A 13,474-nucleotide genomic window follows, 5' to 3' on the forward strand; every position below is an offset into this window, starting at 1 on the left:
GTGGGAACAAGAGGCCCAGAAGTTGTTTCCTGATTGGGCCACAGGGAAATGACGTTCGAGTTCTTATTAGCTCGGTGTCATGTCACTCCGGCCGTCCCTTTCATTGATTCGTCGAGCTAGCAGGCAGAGCCTTCTGCTAGTTGGACGGGCGGGATGCCAGTCTGCCGCCGAGCTCTGTGATTGGTGAGCGCTTTTGGCGAGCAGCCCTGAGGGGCGTGCCCTTACATCTCGTGCCCGTTGATTGGCGCTCGGGGGAGGCGCCGGGGTGCAATTGGCTGCGCTGTCCCGGCCCGCGGCCACCGGAGTGGGTGGGGCCTGTTCCCCCTGTTTCCCAGCGCTGCCTCGCGCGGGGCCCGGCCAGGCCGCGCGGCGGGCGGGATGGCGGTGGCGGTGCGCGCGCTGCAGGAGCAGCTGGAGAAAGCCAAGGAAAGCCTCAAGCACGTAGACGAAAATATCCGCAAGCTCACGGGCCGGGACCCCAATGATGTGAGGTGAGGCGGGGAGCGCCAGGCGCGCCGCTGTCCCGCGAAGGAAGGGCCGGCCGGCGTGGGGGCGCGCGTCGGGCCTGCAGGGCGAGTGGCGCGGAGCCGGCCGCGGCTCCCCCCCGTCCCTCTGCGGACTGTGCCCGCTCCGCTGGGGCGGCGATCGGGGAGTGCTGCCCCTGGCGGGGGGGCACAGAACGGAACGGTTGCGGGGCCGTTGGGCCGGGCGGGCAGCAGCGCCCCGAGGGCCGGGCAGGCACCACTAACAGCGCGTACCGTCTCTTTCAGGCCCCCTCAAAACAGGCTGTTAGCCCTCACAGGCCCCGGTGGAGGTAGAGGGCGTGGGAGCTTATTGCTAAGGTAAGGAGGTGCAGAACGGACAGTGGAGTTTCATCCATCCATTCTCCGGTGGTGGTTCGTGCCATTGCGCTGAGTGTCGTGTGTTCCTGGATTGCCTCCGCTGCTCGCTGCGGTGCTGTTTGAATGAGCACCAGAGCTGCCCTGCAGGGCTTTTGAGGTTAAATTTAAAGCGCCTTTTCATTTTGAGTTGCTACAAGTTCAGATGGGTGGTTTTCCCCGACCTTCTCAGCTGTTAGACTGAAAAATAAGGAGAAACATCAAAATGAAGGGTATTGTGTGGTAGCTGGGACCTTGTATTTGAAATCATTCAAGATCAGTCTCTTGGCAATTAAAAAACTGGTAGGTGGTCCAGGAGGGATTTTAAACTACACGTAGATAAAACGGCATCCTGAAAATTACTGGAGATAAGATTATTTGAATACAATGGGATGCTTGTTTCAGTGTAGCTACTCAGTTAAATAAGTGTAATTCAAGGTGAAATTAGGCAGGTCACAAGCAACGTGTTTGAACACTTCGCTGCAGTACTAACAGTAAGTGGTGATCGAGCTGAATAAAATTTGTGTTTAATCACGACCATAAAGCCAAGTTATAGTTCAGTTTTGCAGACTTTAGGTGGTCCAGGGATTAACCTAACTTGTTCTAAGACCACAAGTGTTTTCTTTTTAGGCGTGGATTCTCGGATAGTGGAGGAGGACCCCCAGCCAAACAGAGGGATCTTGAAGGTGCATCCAGTAGGTGAGTGCAAAAACTAATGCAGCCAACTTGCTTTTCCAGATGAGAATTTGTAACAGTAAACCAAAAACTAGTAATAACTAGGGACTTTCACTGTCGTCTTTGAAGATTACTTATTCAAGACTTGTTGGGAATAATTTGGGTGATAGCAAGTCACTGTGGTGAAATCTTTTTCATGCCTTAGAGTAACATAAAGGTAGTAGCAATAATATAAAGATATGCAAAGATATTTGGAATTTTCTGGTTTTATTTCCCATACAATATACAAAATATATTACGTTTTTCTTAGCAGTGACATTTGTTTGTAGTGAACACAGATTGAATTATGTCTTAGACCTTCTGTTCAGTAAATTGAATACAGGCAATGTGACAATGGACTTGGGTTTTGAGTTTTCATGTCTGGATGCAAATCCATCAGATGGACTGATTATAGTGGGCTTAAGTGCTGTGGGCACTTCACGTGCAATGGTAGCTCTTGACGGAAGCAAAGCTTGCTTTAGAATTGTTGAGTTAGGAGAAAATGAAGCTGAGAAATAGGAAAGTCCTGTGCCACAAAGCTGAAAATGAAGGCTGAAAGTAACTTCAACTTTAATTATTTATTTTAGGATTTATTTTATTTAAATTATTTCTTTTAAGTTGTTTTTTGTTAAAGCCTTTACTTCATCCATGTCTCAAGTGGTAAGCCTTCTGCCTCCCTCCCATAGGTATTTGATAGTTAACTTAAATAGCATTTCCTGTTTAAGAAATTGTACATTTCCATGTCAGTGCATTCACTGTTTAGTGATTCACTGTTTAGTGATTCCTTTATACCAGTAGCCATTTTAGAGGTTCTGGAAAAGCACAAAGGTTTAAAAGAATAAATTCCAAATGTATTTTAAAAAGCCAGAAATGGTATTTGCAGATTCTTCTGCTTTTATTACACTGCAAGTTGTATTAAAATTTAAACTGTTCTGTGTCACTGATTTTCACCAACAGTAGATTCTGTCTATAAAATGTTACTTGCTGGTTTTTGGAACAGTGAGGAGGTTTATACTGAAGTGTTGGTTCTTCTCACTAGGCATGCTTGTATTTTTCTTATGGTGGAAGAGATTCTCTCCTAAATACATGTTCTCTAATGACCACTGACTTTTTCCTCAGGCTGGGTGGAGAACGTCGGACAAGAAGAGAATCACGCCAAGAAAGCGACGCAGAGGATGATGATATTAAAAAGGTAATATATAGTAAATGGAGCTGTGCAAGAGGAAACCTACCTGCAACATGATGAACAAAGTAGTTTGTTTTCTTTATTGTAGCCAGCGTTGCCATCTTCTGTTGTTGCTACCTCCAAAGAGCGAACACGTCGAGACCTTATACAAGATCAAAATATGGATGAGAAAGGAAAACAAAGGTACGTGGAATCTCTTTTACAGTAATGCAATACTTTTGAGTTCAGCTGTAGAAAGCAGCTTTAGATTTAAAAGGCATTGCACACAAGCTGTTGTGTAGCAAAGATTTTGTTGAAGAGTTACCATGATGGTATAAAATTTGATTTAAAAAGTATTCTCTGAAAATACTTCCCAAGCAGCAACATGTGCATTGTTCAGATAACTGACATGATAACTGACAGGGATTGTACTTTTCAGGCCACCTACAGGAACAGGTTTGCTAGTGCTGTTCTAACATCGTTTGAGTAAGACAGAAATAGCTGCAGCTTCATTGGCTGCTTAATGTCTTGGATTATTACAGCTGTCTTGGCTGATAGATTATTTTGTTGGTTGAAGGAGGGTTTTGGGTATGGTTCCTCACTCCTTCTGCCTCTTTTTTTTTAAATGAAATAGTTCCATGTTTCTTTTCTCATACTACTTTGAATTCTTGTTGTGTCTGCAGTCTTGCCTTCATTTTGCCTTCAGCTTTTTAGATTTTTCCTATGTATATCTCCTTTTTCCTATATTTTATTTTTCTCATGGCTATTAAAATTTTAACTGAAATGTAGCTCTTTTCAGTAACAGTTTTTGGAAAATCAAATTTGCAACTGTGATTCATCTCTTGGACTCTGTCCACTTCAGACTGCAAGTTACCTGGTGCAGTAATAATTATACCTCAACAGAAGAATTAGAACTGGAATAAGGAACTCTAGAAAGTTTCTTTGTTAGTCCCCACAGATCAACTGGCTCAGAAAACTCACACTTTGCTTGCTTCTTTTAGTTATTACCCCGCTTGGAGTCTGCTCTTGCTTCCATTACTAGGTTCCAATTGCTTCCCTCACAGGGAGACTTCCAAAATTCTTACTGAACTTCCTTAGGGCTTCAGACACTAAAGGCTCGTTCCCTCAGAATTGTAGTTTTACTGCTTTTCAGTTGAGTAGTCTCTATGGACATGAGAAAACCAGTATTAGTCTCTATGAATTGTGGTGGAAGGAGGTTCTTTAAGAAGACAACATCCACTGAACCCCTGATTTTGCTCAGTGTCTTCTGGGATATAATTAATTTACAAATGCACTTTCAGTGCTCTCTGGCTTTCAATTTTTTATCTGTTCCTGTTTTTCTATTTAATATACTTTTACTTTTCCATGTGAGGCTTGTACTACTGTAATAGAGTGGTACGTAAAGAAGGCACTAGCATTTTCTTTCTCACATAATCAGGTAAAGGTTCAAGGCAAATAAGATAATCTGCAACATGTGTTAAAAGACTTCATTTGGGATTGAATAAAAAGAAATTGAAGATGAAAGTCAAGAAACTAGTTCTTGCTCAGAAGAAGGGAATTTGTTGAAGAATTTTACTTACTTTTCTCAAAATAACACCTAATTGGATGAGAGCAGTTCTGGTTTCATCCCACAGTGCAGTGTCTCATTGTTGGCCACTGTGATAGATAAGCTTTCACTCCTCTGTGGCTCCATTTCTCCTTAATAATCTAAACAGATTGTGGAGAGGGGAGTGTATGCTTTTTAGAAAACCCAGTTTGCTCCCTTATTTATTCCTCACACTGTATTTACTTGACTATTTTTTCTTCAGTACTCTCTGCTTTAAGATTTTTTAAATATTTCCTTACCATTATTGTTTCCAGATGAAAAATGTGCAAGCTTCCAGTTCTGCAGTGCTAGCTATTCTGTTACAGATAAGAGCTGTGTCTTACTTGTAAGCAAAATGATACGTCACTGTAAAATATATCCTGGACAGTTGGCACAGCCAGCATGTCTTCTATTGAATCTTCTATTCATATTGCTTATGGCCTTCGGTATTACTGAGCCTTTAAAATGTATCTTTGAGGTGGAAAGTTTCTCTGGTTATTTATACAGATAAAAATCTTAGTACTTGAACTGAATCTCAAATTTCTTTCTGTTCTGGGTTTTTTTTTTTTTCAGGAATCGACGTATATTTGGCTTGTTGATGGGCACTCTTCAAAAATTTAAACAGGAGTCCACAGTTGCTATTGCTACTGAGAGGGTACTTACTTTAAATTCTATCAGATAATAATGTAAAATTTGGTGGTTAAGTTAGTTCAAGTAAGAATGACAGTTCCCTACAGCATAGGTTGCAGGTGCAGCAAATTGGTGAGAGTGCATGTAGGTTTTTGTTTGTCTCAATGGAGGGGAATGAGAGTGGGAGGCAGGAAAGGGGTTCTTACTATGACTAGTAACTCTATTTCTGACCTTCATGGAAACAAAAAAGCAATGTTAAATGGAATCTGATCAGGTAACTATCTGAGAGTTCATAGGCTATTTCTGGAAATATTAGTGATGCAGTATTGCTGAAGGAGTGCCTACCTGGTGTGTTCCAGATGTTTAAATTATAACCAAGTATAGAGAAATCTATGCTTGGTTATGCTATTTGCCTAAAAATGTCTTTCCTGTTCCAGTAAAGATAACCAGAATTTCTGATTTTGATAAATAAATGTCTGACTGTACTGAAGCAAAGGCTTTGCATAGCTTAGTGATTACTTCAAAAAACTTGTATATGGGATGGTGGTAACTTTATTCCTAGTATGCCCTTTTAGTTTGTGAAGGCTATTTACTGTTGCACTAAATGGGTTATTCAGTTAACATTAATAACCTTTAGATTAAAAACAGTGTTTGAAAGTTCAAATTCAGCAGTCCAGTTGAAGCAGATAAAAAGATTTAAACTTAAAACATTTTCTGTATAGTGTCAGGCAGAGCTGACTCACAGTGCTGGTATTGATTACTTTCAGATTCAGAATTTGCGTGGTGTACCTAACCAGTGTGGCACATAAGACCAAAGTTCAGTTTTGCCTGCTTGCATTAGAACAAAAAGCTGTTTATCAGGATGGTCTAGAAAAATGGAGTCCCTGTCTAATTTATAACAGTAATTCCTCAAAGTCTCTTTGTGCAAACGCATACTTGGAAAATTTTTTCTGGGAATCCATATGGAGGTCTTTTTTTTGTTCATATATATACACTTGCTATAAATCAAAGTCGAGCCCTGAGGAGTTTTACAACACAGCTATTTTGTTGTGCAGGCAGTTAATTCTATTTTTTTGTGACAATTATTGTAAAGTCTGAGCACATGGCAGTAGGGCATCCAAATGGCATTCCTGTGCAGTAGTAATATATATAATTAGCAATTAATGTACTGGAAGTGTTCACAACCTAATTTTTGCTGGTCACAAACACCAGTGTGCAGTCATTCATTTGTTTCTGGAGGAGCTGACTTCTTTGTCTCCCAAGTGGGAAATTTACCTGATTTCCTTAATATCTCAAACACATTCCTTTTATTTTTCTGCCATTGGGGAAAGAAACCCAACTTGTTGAAGCTTATATTGAAAATATAAGTCCAAACTGAAAGATAGTAAAGCACATAGAAATTTACAGGGCCCCATAACTATATAGTTAAACCAACAAAAAATTAGGTGCCAGCAAGCAGTGACACTCTTCCATTAGCTGTAGCTTAGGAGGTATTCCCTAATGTGTTTTTAGGAATGCCTTTTAATCATATAAATAACAGAAAATTTTTAAGTGGATCAAACTAGAACATTTTCTATTGCTGTAGAAAAAAAATAAGACGGTATTTCATTTATTTTAGCAAAAGAGACGACAAGAAATTGAACAAAAACTTGAAGTGCAGGCAGAGGAAGAGAGAAAGCAAGTTGAAAATGAGAGGCGAGAACTGTTTGAAGAAAGACGTGCTAAACAGACAGAGCTGCGGTTATTGGAGCAAAAGGTTGAGCTTGCTCAGTTGGTGAGTTTTTGTTTTGTTCCTGATCTTTCTCTTGTTTAAACTATTCTTTTATATCTCAGGGTTATTTTCTTTCATTTCTCAGCAAGAAGAATGGAATGAACATAACGCTAAAATAATTAAATACATAAGAACAAAGACAAAACCTCATTTATTCTACATACCTGGCAGAATGTGTCCTGCTACGCAGAAGCTAATGGACGAGTCACAGAAAAAGATGAATGGTACGTGGTCTTTGTGGTACAAAGTCTTGTTCTTGCCTCCCTTTGTTTGCTGTACAAATTTCTTTTAAGTCTCTGCTTAAATACTTGAATTTCATGCTTAGGACAAACTATATTCTTACATTTGTGTTCATCATAAGTGGACATTACTCTTTCAGTGACTTATGTTAATGTTGAATGGGATTTGATTCTCTTACAAGAAGTCAAAAGATGTGTATGCATGATTTCAGAGGTATGTGTTTAAAACAGTCCTTTACATTAGCTTTAGTACCCAGATGTATCCAAGTGAAGCAACTTCATTTTTAAAAAGGCAGAATCTGTGAAGATCCAAGGAACTGCAGGTGTTTACAAAGTATTTGAGAAGTATTTGCTTAAGCATAGCATTAGAACTTTACGATGATTTTTTTTTTACCTCAATGTGTGTTCATTTCTGTTTCACAGGATGACTATATTTTTCTTTTGGAAAACAATTTAAAATGCTCCGATTGATGGTAGTCTTGCTGTTCTTTTTTTTTATTAAACTAAGAATGTATTGATTTGGGGTTTTTTTAGGGGTTTTCTTGTGGGGTTGGGGGAGAAGAGAAGGTAGCTCATCTGTCTGGATAGCCTACAGTAATTGAGCTTTCTTAATACCGAGCTAGTTTTTTGCTTATTTTTACTGTCTTTAGTTTACCTTAGGAAGTATAACCTTAATAGATAAATACCAGGGAATTAAGGCATTATTTTGATACACTGTTGGTTGGTTTGATTTTAATGAAGTCAGGGAGTTTTTGTTAACTTAGATTTAGGGCTTTATTGTTCTAGTACACAGCTGAGCTTACTCTCCCCTTTGCTTTGTTTTCTTAAGGTAACTAGCAGTCTTTTTCATTATGCATGAATGGCTTGCTGCTTCAGAAAGAAGGTTGCAGTATTTATAAGTTTAACAGTTTCATAAATTATTAGCTCATAGTTAAAGGGTAAATAGACTTCAGTGTCTGTAGATTATCTTAACTGTTATTTATGCATTTATTCCCTAGCACTCTTTGAAAGCAGGAGAAATGAATTTGCAGAGCAGATTAACAAAATGGAGGCCAGGCCCAGAAGACAATCTGTGAAGGAAAAAGAGCATCAGGAGGTGCAGAATGAAGAAAAGAAGGAAGAACAGAACAAGGAGCAGGAAGAGGGTAAGGTGGCTCAGCAGGTGGAAGAGATGGAGACAGGTAATCAGCACAATGATGTAGAAATGGAGGAGGTAGGGGAGGAAAAGGGAAAAATAGGTTCAGGTTCAGGGCACAGCGATGCAGAAAAAGAACAGGAAGAGGATGAGCAGAAACATGACATTGAGATGAAAGTAGAAGAGCCTACTGAGGTGAGGGAGAATGATAAGCAGCAGGATGGTCAGCATGAGGAGGTCACAGTTGTAAAAGAGGAAAGTGGAAATGTTCAGCCAGCAGATAATGAGCAGGATGTGGCTGAAATGAATGAGGCAGATAGTGTAGAACCTGTAGAAAATGAAAATGGCAAAGAAATAGAACCAGAAACAGAGTGTGATGTTCAGCCAGAAAAAGTGTGTAATGTTACTTCTCCCAAGAAGGAGAAAGGTATCAAAACAGAAAATAAAGCTGAACTTGAAGAAACACAGGAGAAAACACCTGAAGCTCAGACAGAATCTGTGTCTGAGGCTCTGTCTCAGCCACAGTCTGTGCCACTAGCACAATCACCTCAGTTGTCTCAGTCCACTCAGGATACAGAGCCCCAGACAGAGAAGGATGAAAATGCTGTGGTGTCTGTAAAGGTGGTTGAAGCCCAGGCAGAGCAGAATCAGACACCAAGTGCAGAAGGTAAGACTAAGACTAGGAGTAGAAGCAGGGGTAGGGCAGGGAACAAAACTGGTCATAACCGTAGCAGCAGCAGCAGTAGCAGTAGCACTTCAAGCAGTACTACCAGTGCAAGTAGTTCCAGTACTGGCAGCAGTACCAGTCGCAGCAGTTCCACCAGCAGCAGCACTACTAGTGGGAGTACAAGCAGGGACAGTAGCAGCAGTAGCTCTAGCAGTAGTGAAAGTAGAAGTCGAAGCCGAGGCAGAGGGCATAACAGAGATAGAAAACGCAGAAGGAGCACAGACAGGAAGCGGAGGGATGCTTCAGGAGTAGACAGAAGTCACAAGTCCTCAAAAGGTGGTAGTAGAGATACCAAAAGCTCAAAGGATAAAAGTTCGAGGTCTGACAGAAAGAGATCTATATCAGAAAGTAGTCGGTCAGGCAAGAGAACTTCACGGAGTGAAAGAGACCGTAAATCAGACAGGAAAGACAAAAGGCGTTAACAGAAGAGACCAAGCTTCCTTAGCCTAATCTTTGCAGCAGAAGATTATTTGAGTGAAAGGATTCCTTGTAAGGAGGAAGAAAAGGCTGCCTTAAGAATTGCATGCTGTAAAAAATCTTTTGGAAAAATGCAGACTGTTTACCAGGCATTCTTGTACTTTTTACATAATTTTGTAAAAGGTTACTTACCAAAATTATGTGAAGTTCCTGAAAATGTAAAAATAAAAGATTAACACTCCTTTGCATCTTTTTTTTAAATATCCTGTACTCATTAAGATCCTCTGTATATTTTAATAGGTAAACCTTTAAAGTAGATGTGATCATTTCTTCTGTATCATACACTTTTTTTTTGTAGAAATAAATGTGCATTTTAAAGAAATTGTTTGAGATGTCCTGTTGACAATTAAATTCCCCTCTTTAGATTATATGTAGGGAGGCAGTATTGCAGGAAGTATAAAATTTTGCCTTTCCCCTCTATTCCTTGCAAGAATGGGAATTTTAAGACCTAGTAAAGCAAATTATCTCTCCAGTGCTGGGTAGGAAGGCAAAGTAATTATTTGAATCTATATTTTTTGTTTTCTTCTGTAACCGCAAGCTCTTAGTCAATTCTGTCTATCCTCCAGTTATATAAAAATTTCCTATCCATAGGCAAGCAGTGATTAAATGGGAGTGTTAACACTGGCCAAGGTAGCTCAAGTCAGCCTGGAAAACCACTCTTAACCTGCTTGCTGCAGGTGCTTTGGTAGTATTTACATCTATGTTCTAGATATAGTTAATCTGCTCAATGGTGATCCTTGTTTTGGTGGCCAGTGGAAGAAAGACTTCAGCTTGCTTCTCAACCAGCATTCTTTTTGTTTTAGTTGCAGACTAATTTTTGATCCCTTCAAACCACTAAAAATAATTACATTGCAGTGTTGGAGTTACCTGGGACTACCTAATACTAATGTTGTGTGCGTGCAAGAATGCTTTCTGAATGTATTTAATAAAACTTAAGGTGGTGTAGTGTTATCTATGAAGGTGAATACTGTTTTTATATAATTTTGTATGGAAAACAATAACATCTGTTGCTCTGTTCTGTACATGTGCAAATAAATGTGGCTTTGTAGACTACTTACTCTCTTGATGCCTATGATCCTTTCTATTAACAGGTGTATTACTTTTTATATTTAAAGTATGAATTGTAATTGCAGATGGCTGTACCTTACAAGCTCTGTATCCAAAATCATTCTTAAGGGCTTTAATTGTCTATTAAATTAGAGTATGAAACTGCAGTGCTATAATCCATGCTCTCTCAGCAGGAAGAGAATTGTGTTATCTGATTAGACCAAATCACAGACCAAGAAATCCTAGAAAGATTTCAGTATGGAAGGACACATACGCTTGGTTTTGTGTACAAAATGTCATATACACCCCATTTTTATAGAAGGTAGTTGCCAAGTTCTAGCTTGGAGTGTGTCAGTTTTCATCTGATCTCAAGAGTAGTGACAGATTTATGTATTCTGAAATGCTGAATGCCATGACTTCAAGAAATGTGCCTTGTAAGGGATGGAGTGCAGCACAAATAGGCAGTGGGAAAACACAGGCTTCCCCTTTCTCAAGGAGTTCAGATTCTTCAGTCCATTTGCTACTTCGATATCCTGTCTCTCCCTCTGCCTCCCTACAACACAGTGATTTTTATTCTTGTTGGTAGTTTCCAACAATGTTTCCTTCCCTTGAGGGAATGTTGTGGTTTAATGTGCCATCTTTTTTGAAGGACAAACAAAAGTTCAAATTCCATATTGAAGACGTTAAACAATGTTCTACCAAAAAAAACTTAATACTGAATAACTGAGTAAATGTTGTAATTTCAGGTTTCAAATTCCCTTTGGAAGCCATTTTAGTTTTTCCAATTAATTACACCTTTTTTTGTAACGTTGAATAATTTTAATGTGTCTTGTTTGAGTTTGTGTGATTCGCTGCTGTAGTGCGTTTACTGCACAGGTTTAAATGGCTGGTACCAGAGTCAGTGTGCAAATCTTCTGACCATTTTCAGAGCAACATGTTGACAGGGTTCACAAAAGCAACAGGATTGTTTTCAATGGTTGCTGCGCTAAGGACTGGATTGATTACAGTGTTTCAAGTTATATTCCCGGCAGCAATGTATTTTTGACCATGAAAATACAGGAGCTTTGTTGCTTTATAGAAAGCTGGTGATGTAATTGATAGTATAATGTTTTTTAGAAGAAACTTACTACCATTTTTAAGCCGTTAATTATTAGCTTTCCTAGATCTAAGCAGCTCAGTGTAACGTGAACAGTATATACCACATACACATATATAACACATACATCTGTATGTGATAACTTTGAAGTTTTCTAAAAGCTATTTATTCCAATCAATATTCCACTACAGAAAGAGTGTAAGATGGTAGTGTACTATCAGCATCACAAAGCAGTAGTGTTTCTAGTAATTGTTACATTTTCCTTCAAGGTCCCCTCCTCTTACCCTGAAACAATATCAGAGCTGTGGATAGGAATGAGGCCATGAAAATAGCTGACAACTTTTAAAACTAAGTTTGATGGAAGAGTTTGTATTTTCTGAGCATTTAGTGCAGATAGCATAGGGGTAGGAAATGATTGAAATATTTTCTTCTACCTTCCCCACAATGATGAGTGGAAATCAAAGGAAAAATGCCTTGTTCTCTTTTCACTCAAGTAAAGTGGACAGAGGAACAATAGTTTTTCCCCTTTTCTAAGAATGAAGTAGAGATGCTTTATGTGAGTAGGGAATATACCATGTATGCTCTATGCCAGTCTTTTGAAGTGTTTTCATAACATGGTTCCTTCTAGCTTTAAGTATTATTTAAGAAGGCAGTTGGTGGATCAGTTGTTTTAGAACCTTTATACTATGCCTGACTCTATACCCTTAGTTGCTGTTTTTTCCTTGAGTCCTGATGCACAGATATAACCTGGAGTTCTCCAACAATGTGTTTTTTTCCACAATGCTCCACTTGTCAGAGATGTCACACAGATTATTCATTGAGTATTAGCTGAAACATGACTTTAGATAAAAGGCATACCCCTTCATATTCCTGTTCTTTAGGGTGATGTCTTTGTGCTTGGAACAGCTTCTTTATATTTTATTCAAATAAAACCTGAACATAAGTTTTCTGCAGACAGTAGGTATTAGAGAACTGAACAACCCTCCAACAAAATTAATTTCAAAACCAGTAATTTTACAAATAGATTTCTGGAACATTTTTTATTTCTAAGGAAAGTAATGGTCTTGTGATTAGACCCCATTTATAATATTCGGGTTAAGCTGGTCTTTTTATAGCAATTACTGTGGTACAACAGGGTAAACATATTAATTTAATGTATGTCCAAGATCTTCAAAACAATTTTGCCTGGTCAAAGAAGAGTTTCTCTGAGATTACATGTATTTATGATAGGATCAAATGCTGCAGCAGTGGTGCATTAGTAACATACAGAGATCTGTGTTACGGAGGATATGCAGTCAGGGTTTTTTTCTCCTGGTTCAGGCAGTTTTTATTAGGTGAGATTATTCTATTATACAGCAAAATGTGGGGTGTTCAAAGCTTGGAAATGTGTTTTCAAGATTCAAAGTAACAAAAGTCACAACCACGGTGATTTTTTTGAAATGCACTATCAGTTGTCATGTTTGTAACTGTTCTTGGAATAGAGAAGCAATAGTGTTTTTTTCTTGATACTTGTTATCGTGCTTGGAAAAGTTGGTTTAGGTCTGGGTGGTGAATAACTGTTACCTGCTTAGACTTGTCTAAGTAGAAAAGTGAATTAGTGTTACTTTTCTTCCTTTGACTTATTTCTTAAAAGAAACAAAATTTTGCTAGCATGACATTTGACTAAATGTAAAAGTCAATTTGTATTTTCATTCAAACATCCGAAGTTAAGAGAACTATATTGTTAAAAGTGTTTTAGCCATGGACTATATTATACCACATATTGTGCAATATTCTACACCATGAAACTGTACATTCTGTGTGGAGCCCTTTGGTGCCATCAAAACAGTATAGTCAAAGCTGTATATTCTGTTCTTATTATAAAATAGATACTAGGAGGATTTTTACCAACTTCTGATATGCTTTGATCTTTATTATCAGTGCAGATAGTGAATAGTTTAGGAAATGCAACATCTTCACTTCTACAAAGCCATGTCTTAAAAGAGCCATCCAGTGTGCCATACTACTCAG

The 13,474-nt window shown here is 38.9% G+C and overlaps 1 protein-coding gene across 1 annotated transcript; it reads left to right on the forward strand.

The window, feature by feature from the left end:
* The first annotated feature begins 299 nt into the window (after nt 1-299).
* Nucleotides 300-10,374, forward strand: PNN (pinin, desmosome associated protein). Its single transcript, XM_015630343.3, has 9 exons — nt 300-491; nt 771-842; nt 1,509-1,577; nt 2,712-2,784; nt 2,867-2,961; nt 4,916-4,997; nt 6,591-6,746; nt 6,829-6,967; nt 7,981-10,374. Exons 1-9 carry the CDS (start codon nt 379-381, stop codon nt 9,264-9,266), a joined length of 2,085 nt encoding a protein of 694 aa, XP_015485829.1. The 5' UTR covers nt 300-378; the 3' UTR covers nt 9,267-10,374.
* Nucleotides 10,375-13,474: the final 3,100 nt, after the last annotated feature.

This window comes from Parus major, chromosome 5, assembly GCF_001522545.3.
Source record: "Parus major isolate Abel chromosome 5, Parus_major1.1, whole genome shotgun sequence".
NCBI classification, from domain to species: domain Eukaryota; kingdom Metazoa; phylum Chordata; class Aves; order Passeriformes; family Paridae; genus Parus; species Parus major.